The sequence below is a fragment of the Brienomyrus brachyistius genome, chromosome 17, assembly GCF_023856365.1.
Source record: "Brienomyrus brachyistius isolate T26 chromosome 17, BBRACH_0.4, whole genome shotgun sequence".
Lineage (NCBI taxonomy): Eukaryota > Metazoa > Chordata > Actinopteri > Osteoglossiformes > Mormyridae > Brienomyrus > Brienomyrus brachyistius.
The window spans coordinates 8403704-8427439 of NC_064549.1; the positions used below are offsets into that span (position 1 = coordinate 8403704).

At 41.5% G+C, this 23736-nt stretch overlaps 2 protein-coding genes across 3 annotated transcripts in view; both read left to right on the plus strand.

Moving 5' to 3' along the window:
- Positions 1 to 648: 648 nt before the first annotated feature.
- On the plus strand, positions 649 to 20174 carry zgc:85932 (uncharacterized protein LOC405875 homolog). Its single transcript, XM_048981580.1, has 20 exons — positions 649 to 2233; positions 2779 to 2848; positions 4143 to 4261; positions 6816 to 6949; positions 8183 to 8354; positions 8790 to 8861; positions 9112 to 9203; positions 9343 to 9417; positions 9523 to 9683; positions 11533 to 11690; positions 12560 to 12768; positions 13485 to 13527; positions 13681 to 13761; positions 15833 to 15893; positions 16352 to 16416; positions 16545 to 16613; positions 16852 to 16930; positions 17041 to 17157; positions 17485 to 17543; positions 18483 to 20174. The coding sequence occupies exons 1-20, from the start codon at positions 2024 to 2026 to the stop codon at positions 18507 to 18509; spliced, it is 2073 nt and encodes a 690-aa protein (XP_048837537.1). The 5' UTR covers positions 649 to 2023; the 3' UTR covers positions 18510 to 20174.
- Positions 20175 to 21433: 1259 nt separating this feature from the next.
- Positions 21434 to 23736, plus strand: part of LOC125712005 (alpha-actinin-4) — a 33919-nt gene continuing 31616 nt past the window's right edge. Inside the window, exon 1 of one of the 2 annotated variants that reach the window (XM_048981579.1) lies at positions 21434 to 21789. In XM_048981579.1, coding sequence (XP_048837536.1) covers positions 21661 to 21789 — 129 coding nt within the window. In that variant the 5' untranslated portion in view covers positions 21434 to 21660. The remainder of the gene's footprint in view (positions 21790 to 23736) is intronic. The other variant, XM_048981578.1, reaches the window with a different exon arrangement.

Below are 23736 nucleotides of genomic sequence, written 5' to 3' on the forward strand. Positions count from 1 at the left end.
TTCTTCCTCAAAACATTTGATAAGGTTTTGTATTTGGGGAATTCAGTGTGAAACTGAAACTCGGTGCGACCAGGTCAACATCATAGTGAATTGGTGAATTCTGATAGTCATCAAAATGCAATTGTTTCCATGGAATATGGTATTTTATAAAGTAGACGGCATATTTTTTTTTCCTTCCCACGCACCCTTTTGTTCGTGTACAGACAGGTTGACGATCGCTGGGTATGATTTGTCCTGTCCTTCTTCCTGGATCATTATCTAAAAAACCTACATCAATGCATTCTTAAAATTCCATCTGAAGCTGAAATGGTTCTTGGTTATTCAGATATATTTGATAATATACTGACAAAAGTCGTATGACTGTCAGTAATCTTCACACCACCCTGTGATCTCTGTTAGGGGGAGCACCAAAGAAGATCTTGTCAAGCAGTTTCCTATGAGAACTATTCCGTGCTAAAATGTAAGGATTTATTTTTTTAATTATCGATAAGACATTAGGGGGATAGGCTCCGGACCCCCCACGACCCAGTAGGATAAGCAGTTTGGAAAATGGATGGATGGATGGATTAGACGTTATCTGAGTCAGGGGCTTCCCAGTTTCCATGTAGACATGCGCTTAGTGACCACTTCATCGCGGACACCTAGACGGTACCAGGTAGTTCCCACTTTTTCATCCTTGGAATTAACTACTTCCTGGGTTGAGTGTTCAACCAAATACCATCTAAACTGCTTAATCCTGTTGGTGTGTTGCATGCACTCACTTGTAGCCGCGGTTCACTTTCTGGAACAGCAGGCATGATGGCCAGCTTTTGTGTCTATGTGCACTGGCCCCATAGGCAACCATGGCACCAGCTCCAACTATGTGAAGCTTCCTGGTTCTGTGGTAACCAGGGCTGGGATATTAAATGAGCCCTGTTGTCCCCCAAGATCAATTTTGTTGGCTCACATACCCATTGGCCCAACAGAAAAATACCAGTTCAGGCCAGGAGGTATTTTTTAAGGTAGCACTTTTACAGTATTTAGCATCTCTCCTGTTAAGTGTCCAACGTGTGTGTCCTTGAGCACTATCACACGGCTAATACTGAAGCCGGTAAAAATGTATCGCATTTTTACATTTACTGAAATGTCTATTCGGTTAAAGTGATTCACTCCCCTGTCGAATAATGCATATTATAAGCAACAATGTTGATGCAGGCAGGACTCAGATCCCAGTTTCCCACGCGTATTCTGATCTCATCACTAATAACACGAAAATCCTTAGACGGGTGTCCCTGATGTGCGCACTACATTAAAATGGGCTGTACAAACGTTAAAATGAGTTAAAATATTTGATCTGGAAGGACAGTATGCAAGTCCTTTAGCGGAAGTGGTTTATTTCCTGTTTATATCCTGCAAACAATTTCGCTAAAAGTTTGTCAACTACACTCAGAATCCGGGAACAGGTTTAACGTTTCGATCGCTTCATTTCCCTAACATTCCACATTGAATAGGCTTGTACGTCTGACCTAATGCCCTTTACACAAATATTCGCTTATTGTTTTCACGTTTTCATCCGGAATGTGTAAGGACGGGTGAGCTACTTAGACTATTCATATTAAAGGATAGTATTTTGATATGGTGACAACATCTTACCTAAACGTGCGAGCCTGCTGTTATAAAATAAAGCACAATACATACCGACTTTATTATGGTAATATTTCTTAATTCAGGTGCGCTGTTGTGCGGTGTCCGTTCACATGGGCGTGGCCTCGAACAGGTATTAGGTTTCTGTGAATTTAATAAAAGGTAAAGTTTATGAAGTAAAGTTTTATTGTTAATCAGTACTGAACACAAGTCTCGTATTTTGGGCATGCCGTATAATGCTAAATAACTTATATGGTGTATTATTTTAAATACATTCCCTTAATATTATATATCTGATTGAATCTTTCACAAGAACACGTCTTCCGCGTAATCTAACAACACAGTCAAGCGCCAACGCGTCCTGGGTGAAAGATCAAACTAGGGCGAATGCAGGTCCACCATGTCCGACAAGAGTAAAACCAAAACCCCGGACAAAAGCAGCTCTCCTGCCGGGCCATCGCGCCAGCCTCTGGGAAGCTCTGCAGCTTTGGTTCCATCTGCCCCGGCATTTTCTAATACTAATTACGCTGGCGATGGACTTTTCGTCGATACCACATTTCCTTACGGGAACATGCAGCAACAGGCAAACATCGTGTGGAAGCGACCTAAGGTAAACCAAGTTGATCCGTTTTCCATTTTAATGTAATCCTGCGTGCAAGTTATTACTCGAAGTACTGTAAATAATTAATATAGTCCTGTTGGTTGGTAATCAATTAATTAAACATGATAAATTGTTTGCGTATATGCAAACTTGCCTAAAAGTACCTCCCAAATGTCGGTGCCAGTGTCCTGTAACATTAAACACAACAGTGTTGACTGTTAAAAGTCGTTACCATGAAATAAAGTAACAATAGACAGGTACAAAAAGTATGCATTTTGTAAATAAACTGTCTTCCCCATGGATCTTTCCATGACAACTGAACACCTACATATTTGACCAATTTTCATTGAATATTTAAAAAGCTGGAGCAACATATTAAAATTGCAGATAAATATAAATCTGACTGGCATAATATAACGTAAATCAAAGCCTGCAAGAAAAGATGATTTAAACTATGCTGCTTGCAAGCTAATGTCATTGCGGCTTTCTCCAGACCTAACTTTTCCAATTAGCAGACGAATGTGACTGTGATGTGTAACTCTCTCTGTTGCCAGGATATCTGTCAGTCACCGCAGTTCATTGTGGGCGGAGCCACGCGCATGGATGTGTGTCAGGGATGCTTGAGTAAGTGAGTCACAGGTTCTGCAGATCTGTAATTCATCTATACTGGTGTTTCCCTACTACGTGGGGACCTGCAGACAGTCCAGATTTTTGCTCCCTCCCAGCTGGAAGCAAAAATGTGGACTGTCTGGCAGGGAGCTGGGAGGAAGCAAAAACATGGACTGTCCGTGAGTCTCTGAGGACTGGATTGGGAATCACTGATCTATTCATTTAAACCAGGAGTGACCAACCTTATCCACAAAGGGCCGGTGTGTATGCAGGTTTTTGGGATAACCTTTAGGCCACCTGTTCAAACCCAGGTGTGAAGACTCTTCATCCAATCAGTCCCCTAATTAGTAATCTAATTAGGGAGTTGCAGTGAAAACCCACATACACACCGTAGACCTTTGTGGATAAGATTGACCTCCCCTGAATTAAACTTAAGCACAATTTAAATTCAGTACCTTTCTGAAAAGTATGACATCAGCTATATATCTTTCCTGAAGCTTTGGCAATGAAAGAATATCTTTCCCAAAACATGTATGAAAATGCCTGTTATTCAGCAATCCTTTACTAATCAGACCAGACAGACATAACTTATATCAGGGCTATTCAAATTACAATCCTCCTGACATTCCATTTTAAGGGATTCATTTAAAACAAGTAGCTGATGTTAGTAAAAGACAAACACATTTACATAAACAACAGGATATTTATGGACTTGGTTCCCCCCAATGTTGACTGCATGGCTACAGTCTTGTGCTTAATACTTAATCGATGGCTGTCATTTAACATTCACTCCTTATGTATGTACCTCACACCTTATTTGTACTGTTTAGTGCATTTCTGTTCCGTCTTGCCCTCAGTATAACTCCCTGTTCCTTATTATCTTCATTGCATCGTTACCTTTCTGTCTATTTGCCTTTCGCCCTTTTCATTATGGCAGGGATGACCACCTTGCATTTCACTGCAGGTTATAGCCTGATTCCATACCTTGTATGTGCCGAGTAAATCCCTTGAATCCCCTTGAATCCTTTGATGATGGCCTAGTGCTGAAATGTTTGTGTTGCACCCACGATGGATCTATAATATAATAAAACGAACGCAAACTGAAATGTTTAAAAATGGGGAGTTAAAACCAAATAACTTACTGGTGTATTAACACTGTAAGCTAGTTTTCTGGAGCTTGTGTATTGTTTCTTGCACGTAAGTAAGGCAGAGCGCTATAAGGGGGCCCTCTATAGCATTAAAATTGTGTATCTGATGACTGAGATTCCAAACCATGCCATGGAGATTACATCGCCGTCCTCTTCTTCAGGTGACTGCTGGTTTCTGTCGGTAGTGACTTCTCTTTCCCTGCACCGCCACCTGCTGGAGCGTGTGGTGCCCTGCGGGCAGAGCTTCCAGGAAGGCTACACCGGCTGCTTTGTCTTCCAGGTCGGTCAGTCCTCCAGTGTGCCCAAAACTGCAGCGGATTATAGTCAGCTCTGAACTTATTAATAGGAACTTTCCACAGTTCTGCTGCTATTTTTGATGCTAGATTTTAAAAATAGGTATCTATCCAAGTCAAGCTAGCCCATGCACGAGTATATGGTAGTTTGAGATGTCGTTCACCTGGGCCCAGGATGTAACATAAGACACATAGGGGAGGGGGGGGGGCATATGTACACAATTACAGGGGCAAGATGCAGATTAAGTACACAAGTGTAAACACGGGGGTTGGACACGGACCACACGCAGCGCACATGACACGGTAGGAGGGCAGACACATGAATATACATGAATCGACTATCTATATATAACACAGCAGCAGGAATGTAGCAGCAGAATATAAATGTAGTATGTAAAATATATAACAGACAGCATGTGTGCAAACTATCTGCGCATAATAATATTGAATATAATCTTTCTGTACTTCATTACAGCATGTAAACTGCGACATAAATAAAAATGTTATGTAAACCTGTATGTAATATACAGTAGTATGGTATAGTATAGTAGAGTATTCATTGTCAGGAAAATTATATTTGTAGATAATGATGAAATGTTTAATTCCTTATAGGCTGGAAAAAGCTAACAATACCTAGCTGACGTAAGTTAAGTAGCTGGTAGACATACTGCATCATCGCTCTGTGCTTATTTTGGGAAGCACCGGACGAGAGGCAGGGCTCATCCCACACAAGACACCAGTTCATCACAAGGCACATAAACACACATAAAGTCACTCACTACGGGCAATTTAGAGAAGCCAATCTGCTTTAATAATATATATTTGGACTGTGGGAGGTAACGGTAATGCTTACAAATACCAGGGAACATGGAAAGAAAATGGTAGATCTATATGAAATAGAGACTAGGTAACGATCAAAACTAATACCCTTGTGCTGTCCACTGGTCCATGTTGCCACCTACAGAAGTAATGATCATGATGATAATCTTTTGGATCTTGCTTTCCCCTTGACTCACTCATTGATCCCACCAGATGTTGCCAGACCTGACAGTCAGCTACAGGGAATAATCCCAGTATCACAGGGAATAATCTCCCAATTCATTTGTAAGGGTTAAGAGTAGAAGTGACGATTGGGTAAAACGCTTTGAAAGTCACGATGGTGAGAATTTCCTGTAAATCACAGGATGAAAATAAGACATTTTATGCTGGTTAGTGTATTGGTTCCTGTTGGATTAAATCCGTCAGTGATGGACAGGATACTGGTAACCCTTTAGATTTAACGTCATATTCATTCATCGCACCTCTTTCCTGGTGAGAGCTGTAGAGGCAGCGTGCCAAGCAGATCAGATCAGACTGCGCTCTAACTAGAAGCCATGCACTCTAGCTTGTTTCAGGGGATCCTAGGCCAAGATATTTTCAAGCCATCTGGGAAATACAGACTCTCCAACATGTTCTGAGTCTGCTCCGGGTTCGTCTGCCCAGTGGATCCTGGCCAGAAAATTTGCCTGGGCAGCCACCCAGATGGCATCCATATAAAATGCCCGAACCCCTTCAGTTGGCTCGCCTTGATCTGCAGCAGCTCTGTTTCAAAGTCCCTCTTATTTCCAAATAATATTTGGAAACATAAAAATGATCTCTGTTCTGGAGAGTAGGCTTGACAAGACTGCAGAGAAACTCCATTTTGGCTGCATGTACTTTCAACCATGATCTTTTAGTCATTGCTCATGATCATAGGTAAGGATAGGCACATATATTGACTGGTAAACAACAAGCTGGGTCTGATAATTTAGATCCACCATGACTGTCGTAGATGCTGCCCTTTTGGCCATTGGGATCTTTCGTCTGTCTCAGGTGACCTTAGTAAGCTTTGCCCTGAAGGTCTCCTTCTTCCACTGGAGAGCTTCTTCACCAGTGGTGACCACCAATGGGTCCCAGGCTTACCACCACGTCAGTGCTGCAGTGATTTTGACCTTGAACATAATCTATTCGTGTTTTATGGAAGTGTCAGTTGGATTTATCTGACACGGAAGCTTCTGCTAAATGATCCCATCGAACACCAACCTCATCTTTATCTGCCAGGTCCAGCTCACCAGCGGCTCTTGGGTTTAGACCTTGCAGGCCATTCTTCCCAGTCATGTTCCTTTAGGCATCGTCATCATTCCCCATGCAACCATTGAAGTCTGCCAGTAGTCCATAGGGGGTTTCCCTTTTAAACACATCAAGTTACGTTATTCTGTGCAGGATACCCCTACTTGTTTTGGTACCTTTCACGGGGGTCTTTATTGGATTGGAGTTTGTCTGGTTTCTCCCCGTGGGCCTGTTGACCAAGGGAGGTCTTACCAGATGGCACGACTCTCTTATACAGCTCCAGACAACATAGCTCAGGATCATTAAAGCATGAATCGCCCCAGATGGTTACAATCATCAGAGGAGTTAAATACATTTTTATACAATGACATCTAAATTTCCCCAAATCATTGCTAGTTTTTAAAGACTAACGGCAACCAATTCAGTTCCCTGTTAACCTCTTTCTTTCTGCAGTTCTGGCAGTATGGAGAATGGAAGGAAGTAAAGATTGATGACTTCCTGCCAACATGCGAAGGCCGGCTTGTTTATCTGCATTCGTCTGTGAAAGAAGAGTTTTGGAGTTCACTTCTGGAGAAGGCATACGCCAAGTCAGTGTGCATTTAACTTGTGTTCGAACCCCACTAATATTCTTAACGATTATTTTAACACGCTTGTTTTTAAGTTTCTCATACTGGGAAAATATGGAATATTTCATTCTTGAATATGTTGTCCCTCTCCAGGGCAGATAGCATCCTTAGCTAGTTAAAATGTGATGCATTGCTGACGTCTAGAACATCCAATGGAAAAGACTGGGTAGATATTACGAAAGGACGCTGATCACATTAATACAGAAACCCAAAGAGGATACTCTCATCATTTTTATCTTCCCATTATAAACAACTTATTTATCTTGTGATCTTGACATAAAAGTTATCCCGAGAGGATAAGATCATGTGGTGATGTCATGACTGCTGTAACTGAGCATACAGGACAGTGCTGTCGAATAAACTCCTTATTTTAAGCCTCTAATGAAGGTTAATAATCTTACGCAAATTGTATTGTTCCTGTCTATTACTTACATTAACTGTCTAGTGAATAGTGATAATTACCTAGAAGTCTATAACTACGTCGTCTTGATTCTGGATGAAAAGTTAGAATTCTTTAACAGCTCAACATCATCTCATTGTAATGATCCCCTTTACTGTAAAGCAAACTGAAAGCCATGGGGCACTGAAGAAAACTAAACAACTTTAGTTTTCCCTCTTTTTTTCATATGATAATTGTCTAACACTGACAGACATGCTGCTATTTCTGCTTGAGACATTCCATGATCAAAGTGAAATGTGATGCGTTGGTCCATGATAATGTATAAACAACTAAGCTACTAAACTCATCACCAGACCAAGGGGGAAATAAAAAATTAATTACGGTAGCTTAGGTGTGACCACGGCTGTACTTATGACATCATCCTTCCTTATGACATCATCCTTCCTTATTACATCATCCTTTTTTTCTGCTTCATGAAGTTCAATTTTTAATATTTTGTACATCCTGATTCAAAGATCTCCCTCACCTTGCTGTGCGTTGTCAGGAAAAATTTGTTCATAAATGTACGGATTGGTATAAAAATGAATTTTTCATTGCCATCGTATTTGTGAATGGTCATTAAACGAGCAGTGATTGCATTGTCCAGTTTTATATATCATATTTTAACTTGCTTTTTGGGATGCAGATCCTTGTATCAACACATGTTCTAAGAATAGTTATGAATATTGTATAAGTTTTGATTCATTCCTCCTTGTTTGTAGCTTATGCTCCAGTGTTCTGCCTTCAATCACCAGGTTAAAGGGGGGGTACCAGGCCTTAAACATGGGTTTCCCCCACGAGGCCATGGTGGACATGACCGGGGGTGTGACAGAGGTATTCAGTGTGGCAGCACTGCCTCACGATAGTGGACACTTTCTCGATGGCCTGCTGAAGAGAGGAGCACTCATTAATTGTGCCAGCACGCAGGTGTGTGTGTGTGTGTGTGTGTGTGTGTGTGTGTGTGTGTGTTGAGTTGGCGTACTAACTGAATGATGTCTGTTTCCCTACACCACCTCTAGCTGTAACCAAAGAAAACTTTGTCTCTCTCTCTGCCCCTATAGGTCAACCTTTGTTTCTCAAAAAGCAATGTTTTTATTTCAGCGTAAATAGTGAGCGTGGGATAACACAGTGTTTCTCAGCCTAGTCCACAGCGACCTCCAGACAGTCCACACCTTCGGTCCCTCCCAGTCTGCAGCATGCCTGAACCAAACAATCAAGTATGCCAAATACCTGGTACAGGTGTGTGGGGAGCTGAGAGGGAACAAAAACATGGACTGTCTGGGGGTTCCTGAGGACCGGGTTGAGAAACACTGGATAAATAGACTGTGTATCAGCATGCTTAACGTCTTTCTATACAAACAGGGTCCACTGGAGCAGAAGAACAAGTTTGGAATCATGTTCCGACATGCCTACTCCATGACAGCAGTGGAGAAGGTGAGACTTTGGTCCAGCTGTTCATTAGTACCAGAGATGGAAATTTCCGGTCCAGTAAGTAAAAATCCAGACCAAGATTTTGTCCCAACCAACCAGTTGAGTACTCTGTGAAACAAAATCTTGGTCTGAATTTTTACTTTCTGGACCTGAAATTTCCACCGCTGATCAGCAGCTAGCACCATTTCTACACTGCATTCGTTTAGCTTGTGTACATGTTTCTGACGAACATAAACGCCCTTCACTCTCCCAGGTCACTACGCGCACTGGGGTGGTTGAGCTAGTGCGAGTGTATAATCCGTGGGGGAACACCGAATGGGAGGGACCTTGGAGCGACAAAAATGGGTTCGTCAACTTTCGCTACCCTTGCTTAATGTTTTCAGTCACAGTGATCCAAGACCTCCCATGAAACTGAAATTCAGTCTTTAACTGCAGCTATGAAGGAAGAAGGAAGCAGTGCTGAAATCCTACATTTCCTTTGCAGATCCGAGTGGAACCAAGTCAGCAAAGTTGAACAGGAGCGCATCGGTAGAACGCAAGCGGAGGACGGGGAATTCTGGTCCGTCTCCTGTGAATTACTGCTGCTTGCATCTTTCCGAATATTCTGATCGCTGTCTTGATCAGAACTTGTTACTTTGGATTCTCCCTGTCCTGCTGTCGCCAGGATGACGCTGTCAGATTTCTGCCTGAATTTTGATGAGATTGAGGTGTGCCATCTGACCGAGGCTACGCTCAGTGGCCTGGATACTGTCAAACCCTGGCAGTGCACCCTGCATCAGGGAAGCTGGGTGCCCAGCCTGTCCGCTGGGGGTCCTCCTGGAGGGGGTAAGACAGTTTTGGTGCTGGTTGTTAATAATATGGTTACTAATACATGTTTAACATCTCTGTGGTAGTGAAGCCGGATTTCTTGCTAGCATTTGCCGTCACACTTTTTCACAGATGTCAATTTATGTCAGCGTTGTCTCACTAAATGACAAGCCATAATCTCACCAGATCAGCGTCCCTTACACCAGTGTTTCCCAACCCAGTAGAGAGTGAAAACTGGACTGTCTGATGGGTCCCTGAGGACTGGGATGGGACACACTGCCTCTTCCAGATAGTCTCATCAGCTGGTGCTTTTTCTAATTGGGTCCCGTTACAAGCCCATTTTTATAGATTCTTAAAGCTGACATCAATAGTCACTTTCACCAGCGACAGTCTGATTCCCAGCACAGATTCTATGTATATGAATTCTGTATTGCAGCTTTTCTAGATATTTCCACATTTTGTTTTACTACTAAGGGCAATACTATAATAAATTAGTGTGAAAAATAAATTAGAATGAAAAATCAGAAATTAAATTATCCATCCAAACATCTCCCCTGTTGCTGTAAATGGGTCAGGGGGTCCAACGAAGGAGACTAATAAACATTCCAGTGTAACATTTTTGATGCATCTCTTGTTATGTCTCCTTCATTAAAATGATTAATCATCCACCACAAAAAAAAATTATTATTGGTGAAGTTCCTTGTATTTTAAGATTAAGATTAAGATGGACTTTTTAAAACCCAGTGGGAAAGCTTGCCTGATACAGCAGCGAGAGCGCAGTGCACAGACGGACGTATGTAGAGTGCCAGACAGACAAAGGCATTACGCATAGTGTAAACAAGTAAGTGCAGTGCAAACACAGTACATAAATATAAATAACATAAAAAAAATATCTTGAAAAAACACAATATTGTGATACGTCAGGTCAGGTCAGGTTGGGGAGCGTGCAGTGGTGCAGTGGTGCAGTGTATTAGCCCCACTCTGCATATGATGAAACACCTCAGGATTCTGGTTAGCGATCCCTGCAGCCCCCTTCCTCCCCCACCAGGCCAACATGAGGTCCAGTCCCACCCTCCGGAAGTCACTGTCAGTCAGCTACAGACAGGTGTTATGTGGGCGTCCCCTTGGTCTAGCACAGCTGCTCAGGTCCTCAGCAATGAGGATCCAGCAAGCAGGATCCCCCCCTCAGGGACATGTGCCCCATGGCCGTAGATTGATATATTGAAAGCTATGTTTCAATTACATGTTATTACTGCAAACTCTTTTTTTTTTTTTTTTTCGTTCGGTATTGTGAATTGTTGAAATGTTTTTGTTCCACACGCATGACATATGCTGCGCGTGTTTCCATCTTCATTCAAAGATTTCCACACTGTTGACGATTTTTGCGGTGGCTGACTGATTGATGAGTCAGTGGTTTCTTGGTATTTCATCTGGCTCATGCAGTATTTCCGCATAGACAAGCGGGCAGTTCAACAAACAATTGATTAGTAGCCAATGTTGCTTTGTAATCTGCTATCAACTGTTGTCGACTGTCGCTCGATCAAATGGTCTGTGCAAAAGGTGTGATGATAAGCCTAGAGACAGACAGATGTCTATCGCGTTCTAAAAATAGCGATATCTCGTCCTGTGGTCCGTTCATTCACACATTTTTCTTAACTGCTTATTCGTCATGCTGTTGCAGCAAGTCCAGAGCCCGTCGAACAATTCAGGGAGCAGAAAATAGGGACGTACCTCAAATGGGATGGCAGTCCAGGAACATGCCCGCACACACACACGCACGCTAGCGACCTAACCTTTGTTTTTAGGTTAATTTCTACACGATACACTAATGCTGGATTATGCTGGGTTGGGCTCTGTGATTTTGTAGTCAGATTTTGGCAGAACCCTCAGTTCCACTTGACCCTGCAAGAAGAGGATGAAGACCCAAGGGACCCTGAGCTGTCCTGCACCTTCCTGGTGGCTCTGATGCAAAGGAACAACAGACGTACTGAGACGCAGCTCGCCGTAAATCTACACATATACAAGGTCGGTTTCTGTAACTCGATTTGTCTTATGGTGGTACAGTGGTTAGCACTGTTGCCTCACACCTCTGGGACCCGGGTTCGAGTCTCCGCCTGGGTCACGTGTGTGGAGTTTGCATGTTCTCCCCATGTCGTCGTGGGGTTTCCTCCGGATACTCCGGTTTCCCCCCACAGTCCAAAAACATGCTGAGACTAATTGGACTTGCTAAATTGCCCGTAGGTGTGCATGTGAGAGTGAATGGTGTGTGAGTGTGCCCTGCAGTGGGCTGGCCCCCCATCCTGGGTTGTTCCCTGCCTCGTGCCTATTAGCTTCCGGGATAGGCTCCGGACCCACCGCGACCCAGTAGGATAAGCGGTTTGGAAGATGGATGGATGGATTTGTATTATAGACACAAATTTGGGGACAAGAATCACTATGGCCCTGTTTACACTTGGGCAATTGGATTACAAGTAGACCGTGTTAAATACAAGTGTAAACGGCCACCAAGACGCCCTGTTATCGGATCACCCAAACCACTAGCCGAGCTGGTCTGCGACGCATTTGAAGACGTATCTTTTGTAGTTTAAATGCTAATGCATCCTGATGTGTCTCTGGCATGAACGTCGCAATAACTGTGCGCGGATCCATTTGACCTTTTAGCGGAAGTGACGCAGGCGGTAATGAAATCTGAACACAATTGGTCAGCTGGACACCTTGGAAACCGTGACACACAGGTGTAAACGGCAATGTGTCTTAGCTGACTACTTATGATCCAGTCGCCCAAGAGGCATTTCAAAACCAAAGTGTGCATGCAGGCAGACACACTCACTGTTCACTCGTTAATGTAGAGGCGTTGATGGTGTGCTACCACTGTGTGTTTGTGTGCCACGCAGGTGCGCTCGGATCAGTCGTACCTATCCCACCTGGACCTGAGTTTGCTCAAGCCCTTACTCTGCCTGGACAACTACAGCCCACGCAGAGAGGTGGTGGTGCGAGGCCACCTGCCCCCTGGCCAATATGTCATCATCCCCTCGACGTGGGAAGCTGGTCTGCAGGGCGAGTTCATTCTCCGCGTCCTGACGGAGAAGGGCAACACGACAAAGTGAGCGGCGACAGTCAAGGCGAAAACCTAACTGAATGGTGCATTATGGGGGCTAAATATAATAAGACCCCTCATCCCCCAAGTGAAATATCCAGTTATACCGTCATGTTATGTAAAAAGGACATAGAAGTGCAAACTGGTCTATTTTTGCTGATATTAATTAAGCTTTGGATTTGTCCATTTATCTAGACATTATGTCAGATGAATTTCTCCCATCATTCATATATTAATTAAGAATGAAAAATGAACGTAGCTGGGAAAAGAAAAAGAATATTCACAGCAGCAGGGTATGAACCCGCTGACACTCCTCACTTTGGATACCATTTCATTTGTGATGGTAAAATAAAATGATGTTGGACAAGATAAAATTCTGTATTACCAATGGTACAGTTTAAAGTCTTTACGTTGAAATACGGTTAATTTTAGTCATGTCATCATTAAGTTATTCTGTGTAATTTTCAAAGAGCAGTGAACGGTCAATAGAGTTTGAGAGTCAGAAATCAGATTATTGGAGTCACGTGGTAAAGTTGCAAGTGTCACCCCCACATAATCAATAATTTATTGCATTATTGGTTACGTCAATAGTGAATTTTAACAATTGATTTGTAACTAATACATAATTAGCAAATTGAAAGGGGGTAGGGTCTCTTGTTTTGTTTTGGAAATAACTGGATAGATCTTGCTGGTGTTGCAGATATTTCTCTCCATTTTTGCAGACCTTCTCAGAAACCCAGCATGGATGTTAAACTGCCCATACAGGTAAACAGCTACATGTCATATTGGTACTTGTCACTTGCAAAGATCTTATGAGACACCTAGAACTACTTCACTAGCATAAAGCCAAGCAGCTTGCTGTACACCCAGTACTGTCCTGCTGGTGAGACACCTTTGTGTGTAACTATGCTTCTGCAGATGCAGACCACCGCTCCCACCCAGTCAGTCCTTCCCTCTGTCGCAGATGTTCAGCAGATTTTCAACAAACATTGCTGCAATGTAAGTCTGTCGAATATCACAGACACTGCCAAGTTGTCCGTCTATAGAATCTCACAGTAAGACACAGACATTGTGACACTGTCAGCCCGTAGAATAGTGCAGTGCGAGATATAGACGCTGTCAGCCAGTAGAATACTGCAGTGCGAGATATAGACGCTGTCAGCCAGTAGAATAGTGCAGTGCGAGATATAGACGCTGTCAGCCAGTAGAATACTGCAGTGTGAGATATAGACGCTGTCAGCCAGTAGAATACTGCAGTGCGAGATATAGACGCTGTCATGCTCTCTTGCCCTCAACACACCTGCAACCAGTTTTATTAGGCAATGGCTCCCTTCTCATGTCTTAGCAAGTTAGCTGATCTGAATGAATGAGTGAAACTTGTTTTGTGGGTTTTTTGATTCGTCACCTCAAAGGTTCCAATAAAATCGGCCGCGTTCCACACGCCAACTCCCATATCCTGTGGATCTATATGCGGATCAGAAAATCCAGAGACCTCTTTTATCAAAGTTGCACATGCATAAAACGATACTTTTTAAGGAATATCACAGATTTATGCAGAAACGCAGTGTGACGGGGAATAATGCACGTATATTTCTTTCATAAATCTACAGACATTCAAATGGTGGCAAGCGCAACATTTTGGACAAATCAGGAAAGGGTGACACCCATTGTAAAGCAGGGAGCTACATACAAGTAAACCTGTGAAATGACCTTGTGTGTGCCAACGGTTCACACAATTGACCTGCACTCTCACGGAAAGCAGTAAATCTCAAAATGTGAACTGGCGTGTATCTTTATTTTTATTTTATTAATCTCTTTTATTCTACTGGGAACCCGTTTATTTGTGCAAGCCAAAGACTTTGTTTTTGTTTTGATTAAATTAATTTGCTATTTTAAATACTACGTCTTGTCACCTCTTCCCATGAATTGAGAATATCTGTAACGGCATAATTGCCTTCTTGCTAGTAACTATGTAAACAGAAAGATTAGAATAGAATAAAAATTTGAATGAAATAGAGTGTTCATGGACCACTAAGGGTATTTTTACGCCAAATGCATGACAGTACAGCATACAGCAGTAGATGCAGACAATAAAGTGAGTAGTGATTAAGGTACTTTTGTCAATTGAAAGCCATTTCATTCTGTTAATGTGAATATAGTGGCTCGATGGTCTGGGTCATCTTAATTTGTTCATTTTTAGTTTTACATACCACATCAGTATTTCCTGACTGCTCTGGTACAACACGCGTGATAGGGCATCCCTGTTATAATAATGACATTTTATTGGTCACCGAGGGGAATTTCTCTCTTAGCTTGCCCTATTATCACCTCGACGTTTAAGCAGAAAAGTGTGAGTTTGCCCCAGATATACACGGTTACTCTGGCCCTGTGGGCTTCAAGTCATTCCTATCTCTCCATCTTCAGATCTGGCTGCATTTTTGCGGGCCGTTCTGCAGCGCTGACCAAGTTTACTGCGTCAGCCACGTGTCGCCTTTCAACACACACTTTTAGATTCAACTTTATTATCATTACAAAAAGTACACGTACTGTGACAACTACATGCAATTTGGAATCTAATCGGAAAATGCAAGAAAGTTCTAGAAAAAGCTGACCATATACACTTGTGTGATAAATAAATCGTTAGAAAATGCGCATCTTTACATGCTCTTGTTTGTGATAAATCCACTTGTTGTTTTCCTTTACTTACAGTAGCTATCATCTGATTTTGCTTATTTGATTTGCTTATTATATGAGCAACGCTGCTTGCATTGACCGCTTTTTGGTTATTTGTGGACAGCAACTGTGCAGGATTGCAGGCTTGTGCGTATATGCAGATTTACCGGATAGTTATATGTCCAAGGGGAAATGTGCGTACGCAAGATTTGATAAATCTGAACTTTTTTGTGCGTACGCATTTTTTTCCCAATTTGCATGAGTGCTTTTTTCCACAATGAAATTTACACAAGTTTGATAAATGAGAGTTCAGGTTTTTGCACATATCAAGGTTATCACCTTGTGAACCCTTGAGATACAATTTTTATTTATCAGTGCTGTTCTCTCTTCTCCCCAGATGGAGCAGTGCCGTGCCGCGAACCTGTTCAACATTCTGAAAGAAGTGATAAGCACAGGAGGTTCTTATGAATTAGTTGGTTCAGTTCCTAAATAAAAAAAGATATATATATATAACTAATTATATTAAATATTAACCAGTGTTTCTGTCTTTACGTATGTATCAGATTAGACCAATGGTTCTCAAACTCGGTCCTCAGGACCCACTGCCCTGCTTGTTTCCCAGCTATCCCTGCTAACACTGCTAATTACCTGGATCAGGTGTGTTCAGTCAATCAGAAGCTGAAAGACAGCTGGGACTTGTGTGTGGGGCAGGGATAGCAGGAAAACAAGCAGGGCAGTGGGGCCCGAGGACCGACTTTGAGAACCACTGGATTAGGCTGAGATAAGGAATGCTGCAAACTAATTTTAGAAAGTCTTGGGAGTTATTACACCTTTTGATCATGTTCACTTATACTTGTGAGTGTGGTCAATTTAATGATGATTAATGTATTTTATTTTCATCCTGGAACCTTTACAGCACTGGCAGGGAGTGAGAAGGAATTATGTCTGGAGCACTGCAGGAGTTTTGTAGCCCTGATGGATGTATCCTACTTCCAGAGAAAGATTTGTTTTCTGTCAGGTATTTGATGTTTAACTGGACTTGCTGTGCCAAGAACTGTTTATTGTCATCCCTTGAAGAACTGGAGAATTTCCCTTAACGACTGTGGCAGAGCAAAGGATCGGGGCAATTGGACTGGCTACAGTTTCAGTCCCTATGGGATGCTTTCAGCAAGTGGACAGTAAGAAAGCCTTTATCTCAGTGGGTTTAATGGATAAATAGTTTTGTTATTCTCTGTGGTCAGTGACTGGCTGTTTGGCTTTGGGTAAACTAAAGTTTGTGACCGTGATGCAACTGAAATTCATAACAACCTTGCATATCTCTTACATTCTTCCAGTGTCTGTGCTTAATATCGAACAACAAAATGCCACGTGTATTGGATGTAATTCCCTTGGCACAATATGTTGATCTGGTTTCAGGATATTTTTGTGCTGTTTGACAAGAACAAATCACAATCACTGGAATACTGTGAGATACTACCTGCTCTGACAGCTGCAGGTACCGCACACTATTGCTCCAACCACAATAGCCAATAATTGTGTTTTTATCTTTCCGAATTATTCATTAAATGACGGCGCTGATCCTGGTGCTCTTCTGATGTCATTTAGGCCTGCAGGTGGACGAGTTCGTAATCCAGTTGATTGGTCTGCGCTACACGGAACCTGACATGACAGTCAGCTACCCAGGGTTCCTAAGTCTGCTCCTCAAACTAAACACCATGATCCGTAAGCAGAACGCGTGGGGCGGGGATGTGGTTTATGAATCATATGAGTACAGACCAGCACTCAATATAATTTGGAACAGCTGGAGACACAGTTATGTGTATATTGTGCAGTGCTTAAATGTTTATATGGGGGGGGTGGGGTGTTTGTTTGGACACTATGCCTATGATCAGAAAGTCAATGGCTCAAATTCTGGGACTGCAGACTGACAGATCCTGCTCTCTCAATTGCACATTGCAGTGGTTAAAAACGTCTGTTAAATAAATGAAATGTCAGGTGTTTGTGAGTTTTTCTGATCGCCCTACATTCTGTGCCCATCTTTCTTCGCAGAAAAATTTCACAGCTTTGATCTAATGGGGATGGGAGCTATCTCTCTGAACTACAGACAGGTAAACAGAAATAACTACAGTGAACATTATGATGTCATTATTGTAGACCCTTGTGGCATCTCACCATATATGAAGAAAAATCTAAATGTGATGGTATATACCGTGTTTCCCCGAAAATATGCCCTAGCTTGATTGTTCAGGATGCTCGTAATATAAGCCCTACTCCAAATATAAGCCCTAGTTACTATCCCATGGACTGCACGGTAACTAGAATGAGATGCGATTATAGGCATTACGAGGAGGCTACATGGACAAGAGGCGCTCATTTAAGGACAGAGCTACTGCTAGACACGAGAGATTGGGGCCACTGGTTCTATAGTTGCGAGATATTCAGGATGGAATTTGGAGCTTGGAGATTTACGATGATGTTCCAGAAGGACATGACAACTATATTTGAATAAATGTATACACAGTAGATTTTTGTTCATGGAAAAAATGTACCGTTAGATTGTTTACATGGAAAGATACGGTTAGAGGATGATATGATGTCTGTATTGGAATAAATGTGGATTTTCGTTCATGAATACCGATAAATGTGCTGTAGTTTGTTATACTTGGGAAAACAAGACATCCCCTGAAAATTCAGCTCTAAACATGTCGTTTGGAGCAGAAATTAATACAAGACCCTGTTATTTTCGGGGAAACACGGTAAATAAAACTGAATTTCTCAGTCTACCAATTGTCACTGTTTTTACTCTTTTATTGTTTCTGTTTCTCTTTTCAATTGTTTCTGTTTATTTTTAAATTCTTCTTGTTACATTGTTTTGCCATTTGTGTTGTTTGTTATGGTTTATTCCAGCACTCCTGTTGTTTAAAAGTGCTCTATAAACGAACAAATAAATGCATTTTATTATTATTATTTATATAATACGTTAATATTTATTGTTATTTGCCTCTTAATTTATTTCTCAGAATGTATCGCATTTTTCCCCCCCGCAGTGGCTTTACCTGACGATGTATAACTGAGCTCTCTTCAGGCCCCTGCTCACATGACCATCAGGGGACAGCAAACTGTGGTTTACATAATTGTTAACAAGAAGACAGTCCTTCTGTGTATCATTATTGCTTTTCATCGATTACTTTTCTTATTAAATGTCGCGAAACTAAATGGGCAGATCTTACGCTTACTGATGCCGTGAGAATCTCACCTTACGAAAGTGCGCATCAACAAGTTACTTACTTTCAATTAGACCAATTATTGGCCTTTTCTTTTGTTCTCATGCTCCTGTGGCTCAACAAGTAGGGTATTGTTTTAATGATACAAAGGTTATGAGTTCAAATCCCAGGAAGCACATGTAAACCGTAACCCTTCCCTTTACTGTAAGCTGCTTTGGATAAAAGCATCAGGTAAATGGAATTAAATGGTACTAACATTTTCTAAGAATGTCAGGAGCTTTTCTGCTACACTGTACTGTACTTGCCCATGATCATATCATCATGCATGTATAAATCTACATGAAAGTTCATTCTGAAATTATTAATGCAGTGATTCTTTAAGCTCTTGGGGTGTGTAGGCTGCTACCTGTGGGTTATATTTTGGTGTCATGTGTCCTACAGCAGAATGATGTTACTGCATCAGGTGCCCCCTCCCACCTCTGATGTGATTCAGCAGGGTAATTGTGTGTGGATCTGAGATATTAAATCAAGGATAGAATATTCTTTCTCTCATCCACAGCTATACATTTCTTGTACTGGTTATCCAGGGCCTTAGTCACACTGGGCTTGGAGCAAATTTTTGGAAGCCCAGGACACGAGGCGGGAGACACCCTGGATAGGATGACACACACTATATGGCCAATTTATAAACACCAGTTCATCTAAATCATACGTCTTGGCACTTTGGGTGTAAACCTGTAGACACTCCAGCAGAACATGCAATGTCTTGTTTGCGAGCTTGCAGTGCTAGTTACTTGGCCACCATGCTGACTCAGCGAAAAACTTTGCGAAACAGACCCAAGTAAACTGTTTAAATTGCAAATAACATAAAGAATTAGCTTAATTGTAGTGTTTTGGTAACTACAAACAACGTTATCTGTTTAACTGACAAGTTAAGTGGGCTATTAATTTTAAGCTGGAATTACAAAGATTTTTTTTTTTTTATTCGAGAATTATTCATTTTAGGGTCCGCGCCCTGCACAACTCTGACCTGCATAAGGAGTTGGAAGATGGATGGATGGGTGGGTGGATGGATGTAATTAATTTTATTCATTCAAAGTGTTGTTTACTATTTCTCAGTGTCATTTTAGAATCACCTGACTGTTTATTGGATTCCGGATTACAGAGGGCAGTTTTAAATATATCACGCTATACCTCTGTAATTATACAATACTACGATGTGATCGTCCATTAATATCCATTTAGCATTCTTTGGTCTACGTATTCATATAAATCGTAGTATGATGTTTCTCCGAGCAAAAAAAGCTGTAACAAAAGTTCTCACTCTGTTTCATGTAAGCGGCCAATCACGTAAATATTTCACTACGTATCATCTAATTAAGCTCCTTAGCAACACTGAATCTCGAAAGATTTTTATATTTGTCATATATCAGCTGTATTAAATCAAATGTTTAAATATTTACTGTATTACTTTCTGTACATGTCCAATAAAATGACCTCTTCCTGGCTTTGGTAGATGATGTACATGTATCATTTTTTTTACTTTTTGTTCAACTTAAATCTCTTTAATCATAGAAAACAAGTACAAAAACTGGATCCACAGGGAACCAAAAGCCAAGAGGCTCTTTACTTGTGCAGTTTCTCTACAACGTGGAATTTGAACCACGTAACCGAGTAAAGGAATTTGAATGTAGTTAGGCCAATATGTGAAGTTTGGAATACCTACCTTAACAGATTCAGACATTAAAAAATGTAAGGAATTACAGATTTTAAATGTTACTTTTCATTACAAATTCATTTGGCAAACAATTTTCGGTAGCAGGAATCGGGCCGTTTTCACATTAGGTTAGGTGAAATTTCTATATAGTTTCAACAACTGAAAATGGTCCAAAACAATTAACAACACCATCCATCGGGCATTCACGTCAAACACAGAATCATATCTAAAAAAAGAGAGTCGATGATCTCCATTTATACAGTACGCGGGCGTTGATGGTAATCGACCCGGACAATTCGGAGAACATGACCTACTTTTATTCAATGTCCGAACTGTGTCAGACATTATGAGGTTAGAACATTGGTAATAAAGAGGTTTAAATTTTAAAAATAATCGCAGAAGTTATAATTATCACAGGACAAGGCCATAGTGATGTTGCGTAAAATACATACAACGCGGCCGATTTTAGATTTTGAACTTCGGCATTAATAAAAAGCCCAACCTCAACCAGGGGAAGCGTGTCGGCAAGGCTAAACTCTACATTATTCATAACTTAGCACACCCTTATGTATATTTAATATAAACGGCCCTTCAACAGACCACATTGTGGTTAAAATTGTTTCGCCGATTGGTGGTTCGCTAATCGTGTGTTTAAAGTGCAGGTCCAAAGCGGTCAAACGCTGGATTCTTTGTATATCGAGCCATTTTACTGTCCAGCTGTTGTTCATGGATATAACGTGGTAGACATCTTCTACCTCAACGTGCTTTCCACACGTTTTAAAGAGATAGAAGGTTCGTCAAAGCGTTCGACATACGCTGAATTACTACGTTGCATAAAACACAATGCAGTGGTTTAAATATAAAATTCTGATTGACAATGTTTCGAAATAGTATTTAACGTCATACACACCCTAAAATACTATTTGATCGACATGCATTTGTCGCATTTACTTCCAAGCATTTCTTTCTAGGCGGGATTTGAAGACTATTGCTCATGAATATTGTCCCTTGAGCGCATTATTCATAACCCGTTTGGTTCTGCCTACTCATTTAGTTAGTGGGAGCGGCACAGTGGCCAGGCTACCAAACCCTCCTCCTCGCCGGCGGAGAGGCATTCTCAGCGGGGAAACCGTCAGCGCGGACGCCGGAAATTTCCCAACCCAGTTGCTTTGAAGCGAAAAGAGTCGCAAACTGTAGCAGATCGGTTATACGCAATTTTTTTATTTTGCCCCGTACTTTCATTTTTGAAGTTAAAGCAGGGTGATACTACGTGGTCTCGTTGAGATGGTAGATTATCACGCAGCAAATAATCAAAACCAACAGTATCCGTCCGGTGGCACATACATGGAGCAGGAAAATGACTGGGACCGGGACCTGCTTCTGGATCCGGCCTGGGAAAAGCAGCAGAGGAAGGTGAGGGAGAGGCGGGCAGAGAGGGACTGGGATAGATCGGGGACTGTTGCTGGGCCTCTGAGCTCGGATTCGTGGCTGGATTAAGGGAAGGCTTTTCGGGCCCGTCTTTGGATTTGATTCCCTGGTGTGCGCTACGGTCGGTAAACAAGTGGGCTGTGCGCCTTGTACGAGCGGCAGAAGACGTGCAGTATATAAACTGGGAAGTGCAGATCTCTTCCAATAATATGCCTTCCAAGTAGGGTGTTATTTTTTCGAGCAAAGTTTAATTAGAAAAGAATAATCTAAGGGATCTGAGTCATAAAAGCGCATTTTCTGCTTGCACCGTGTGATCCCAAATGCCCGGGGTGGTGGTGGTGGTGGTGGTGTTAGTGTTAGTTACGTTGTAGCTTTGCTTCGATGGGTTGGATAGAAACACGACAGCCGCGCTTCCCTGCCAAAAAAACGCTTGGCCCCGTTTTCCCCCCTTTCCGACCGGGATAATTGCAACTTTGTTACAGTCGCTGACTTTCGGCAGTTCAGTTTCCATCTCAGCCTGGAAAGTGATCGCGGACGAATCGGAGATTTTTTTTTCGTGGGTGTATCGCAATTATCGTGACAGCTCCGGCGTGCGAAGTTTGAAAGGCGCTATATCCAACTTGTGTAAATCGGGGAGGCGCAAAGTAGCCCATTATTGTTCTGCCTTTATTCTGTCCGTCTGCATTAAACGAGGCTTTTTTTATTTAAAAAAAAAATATATTTTTTGCAACAATGTAACTCTTCTCTTCTTTAATGCCGGCCGTTGCCTTGGAATGCGGCGCCAAAGCTGCCGAGGTCAAAGTTTCCGTCAAGCAGAAAAAAGAAAGAAAAATGATTAACACGGCAAATGTTTGCGCCAAGATGAATACCTATGCAAACTGTTAACCTGCAAATGATCCGGTCTCACAGCGCATATACTCCGATGACTGGCACCTTGGTTTATTATCTGACTTTCTGGAGGTTCCGATTTCTATTCCCCTGGCTTCGTGATGTTTGTGAGAAATTTAACACACTTAAATGGCCTCCGTTGCATTATTTTCTTGTTAAACGAAAATACGTACATGTATTACTTGAACGTAACTAATAAAAAGTTAGCTTTCCTTTCCGTATTACTTTATATGAATTTGTTAAATTTGAAAATCACGTTGCCAGCTCAGTGAAACCAAAGGGGTCCGAGAACTTTTTTCCCTCTTTTTTTCAGCTTTATTTCACTTTTAATTGCTCTCGACTGGATATATATTTTCTCAATAGTCCCACATATTCTTTCTTAAACTGGCCACGTTTATATGTAATTATGAAAATATTCTTTGTGTAATGAATGAAATTGGCATACGTAGCTAGTACATGTTTAGAAAACTGTATTCCTCTCCTAATTGAAAAACAGTGGCATATTAAAAACTGCTTGTATAATTTTTGATTTAATATTCAATGCAAATTACAGAATAAACATTTCCATCCGGCATTACTACAGTATCCAATCACCCAGAAACCTTGAATGCAGGCTCTCTGAAATGGAGTGAGTCAACGCAAATATTTAAAAATAAGATAGGGGATAATGACTTCCCCTATTTTTCATAATGGAAATGACACAATATAGCATAGCTGTTGGAAACACGCCTTTTTTGGAAAGTGAAATACCTTTCAAAAAGGACGTTTGTGCAAGACATCTTATTGTACATTTGGACAATATCATTAGATTGACATATAGACATGGACATTGAAGTGTGTTTCTTACAGTGGCTGAACTTATGCCCATCTTAGGTGGAACTTATAGAATTGTTTTCCTGATTAAGTTTTGGTTTTGTCGGCTTGTGTGTGTGTGTATATGTACGTATGTATATATGTGTATGTATGTGTGTATATGTTCACTTATTGTTGAATATCTGGATCTTGATAATATAGTAGTTATGTTTTATCTGGTCAAAAAAATCA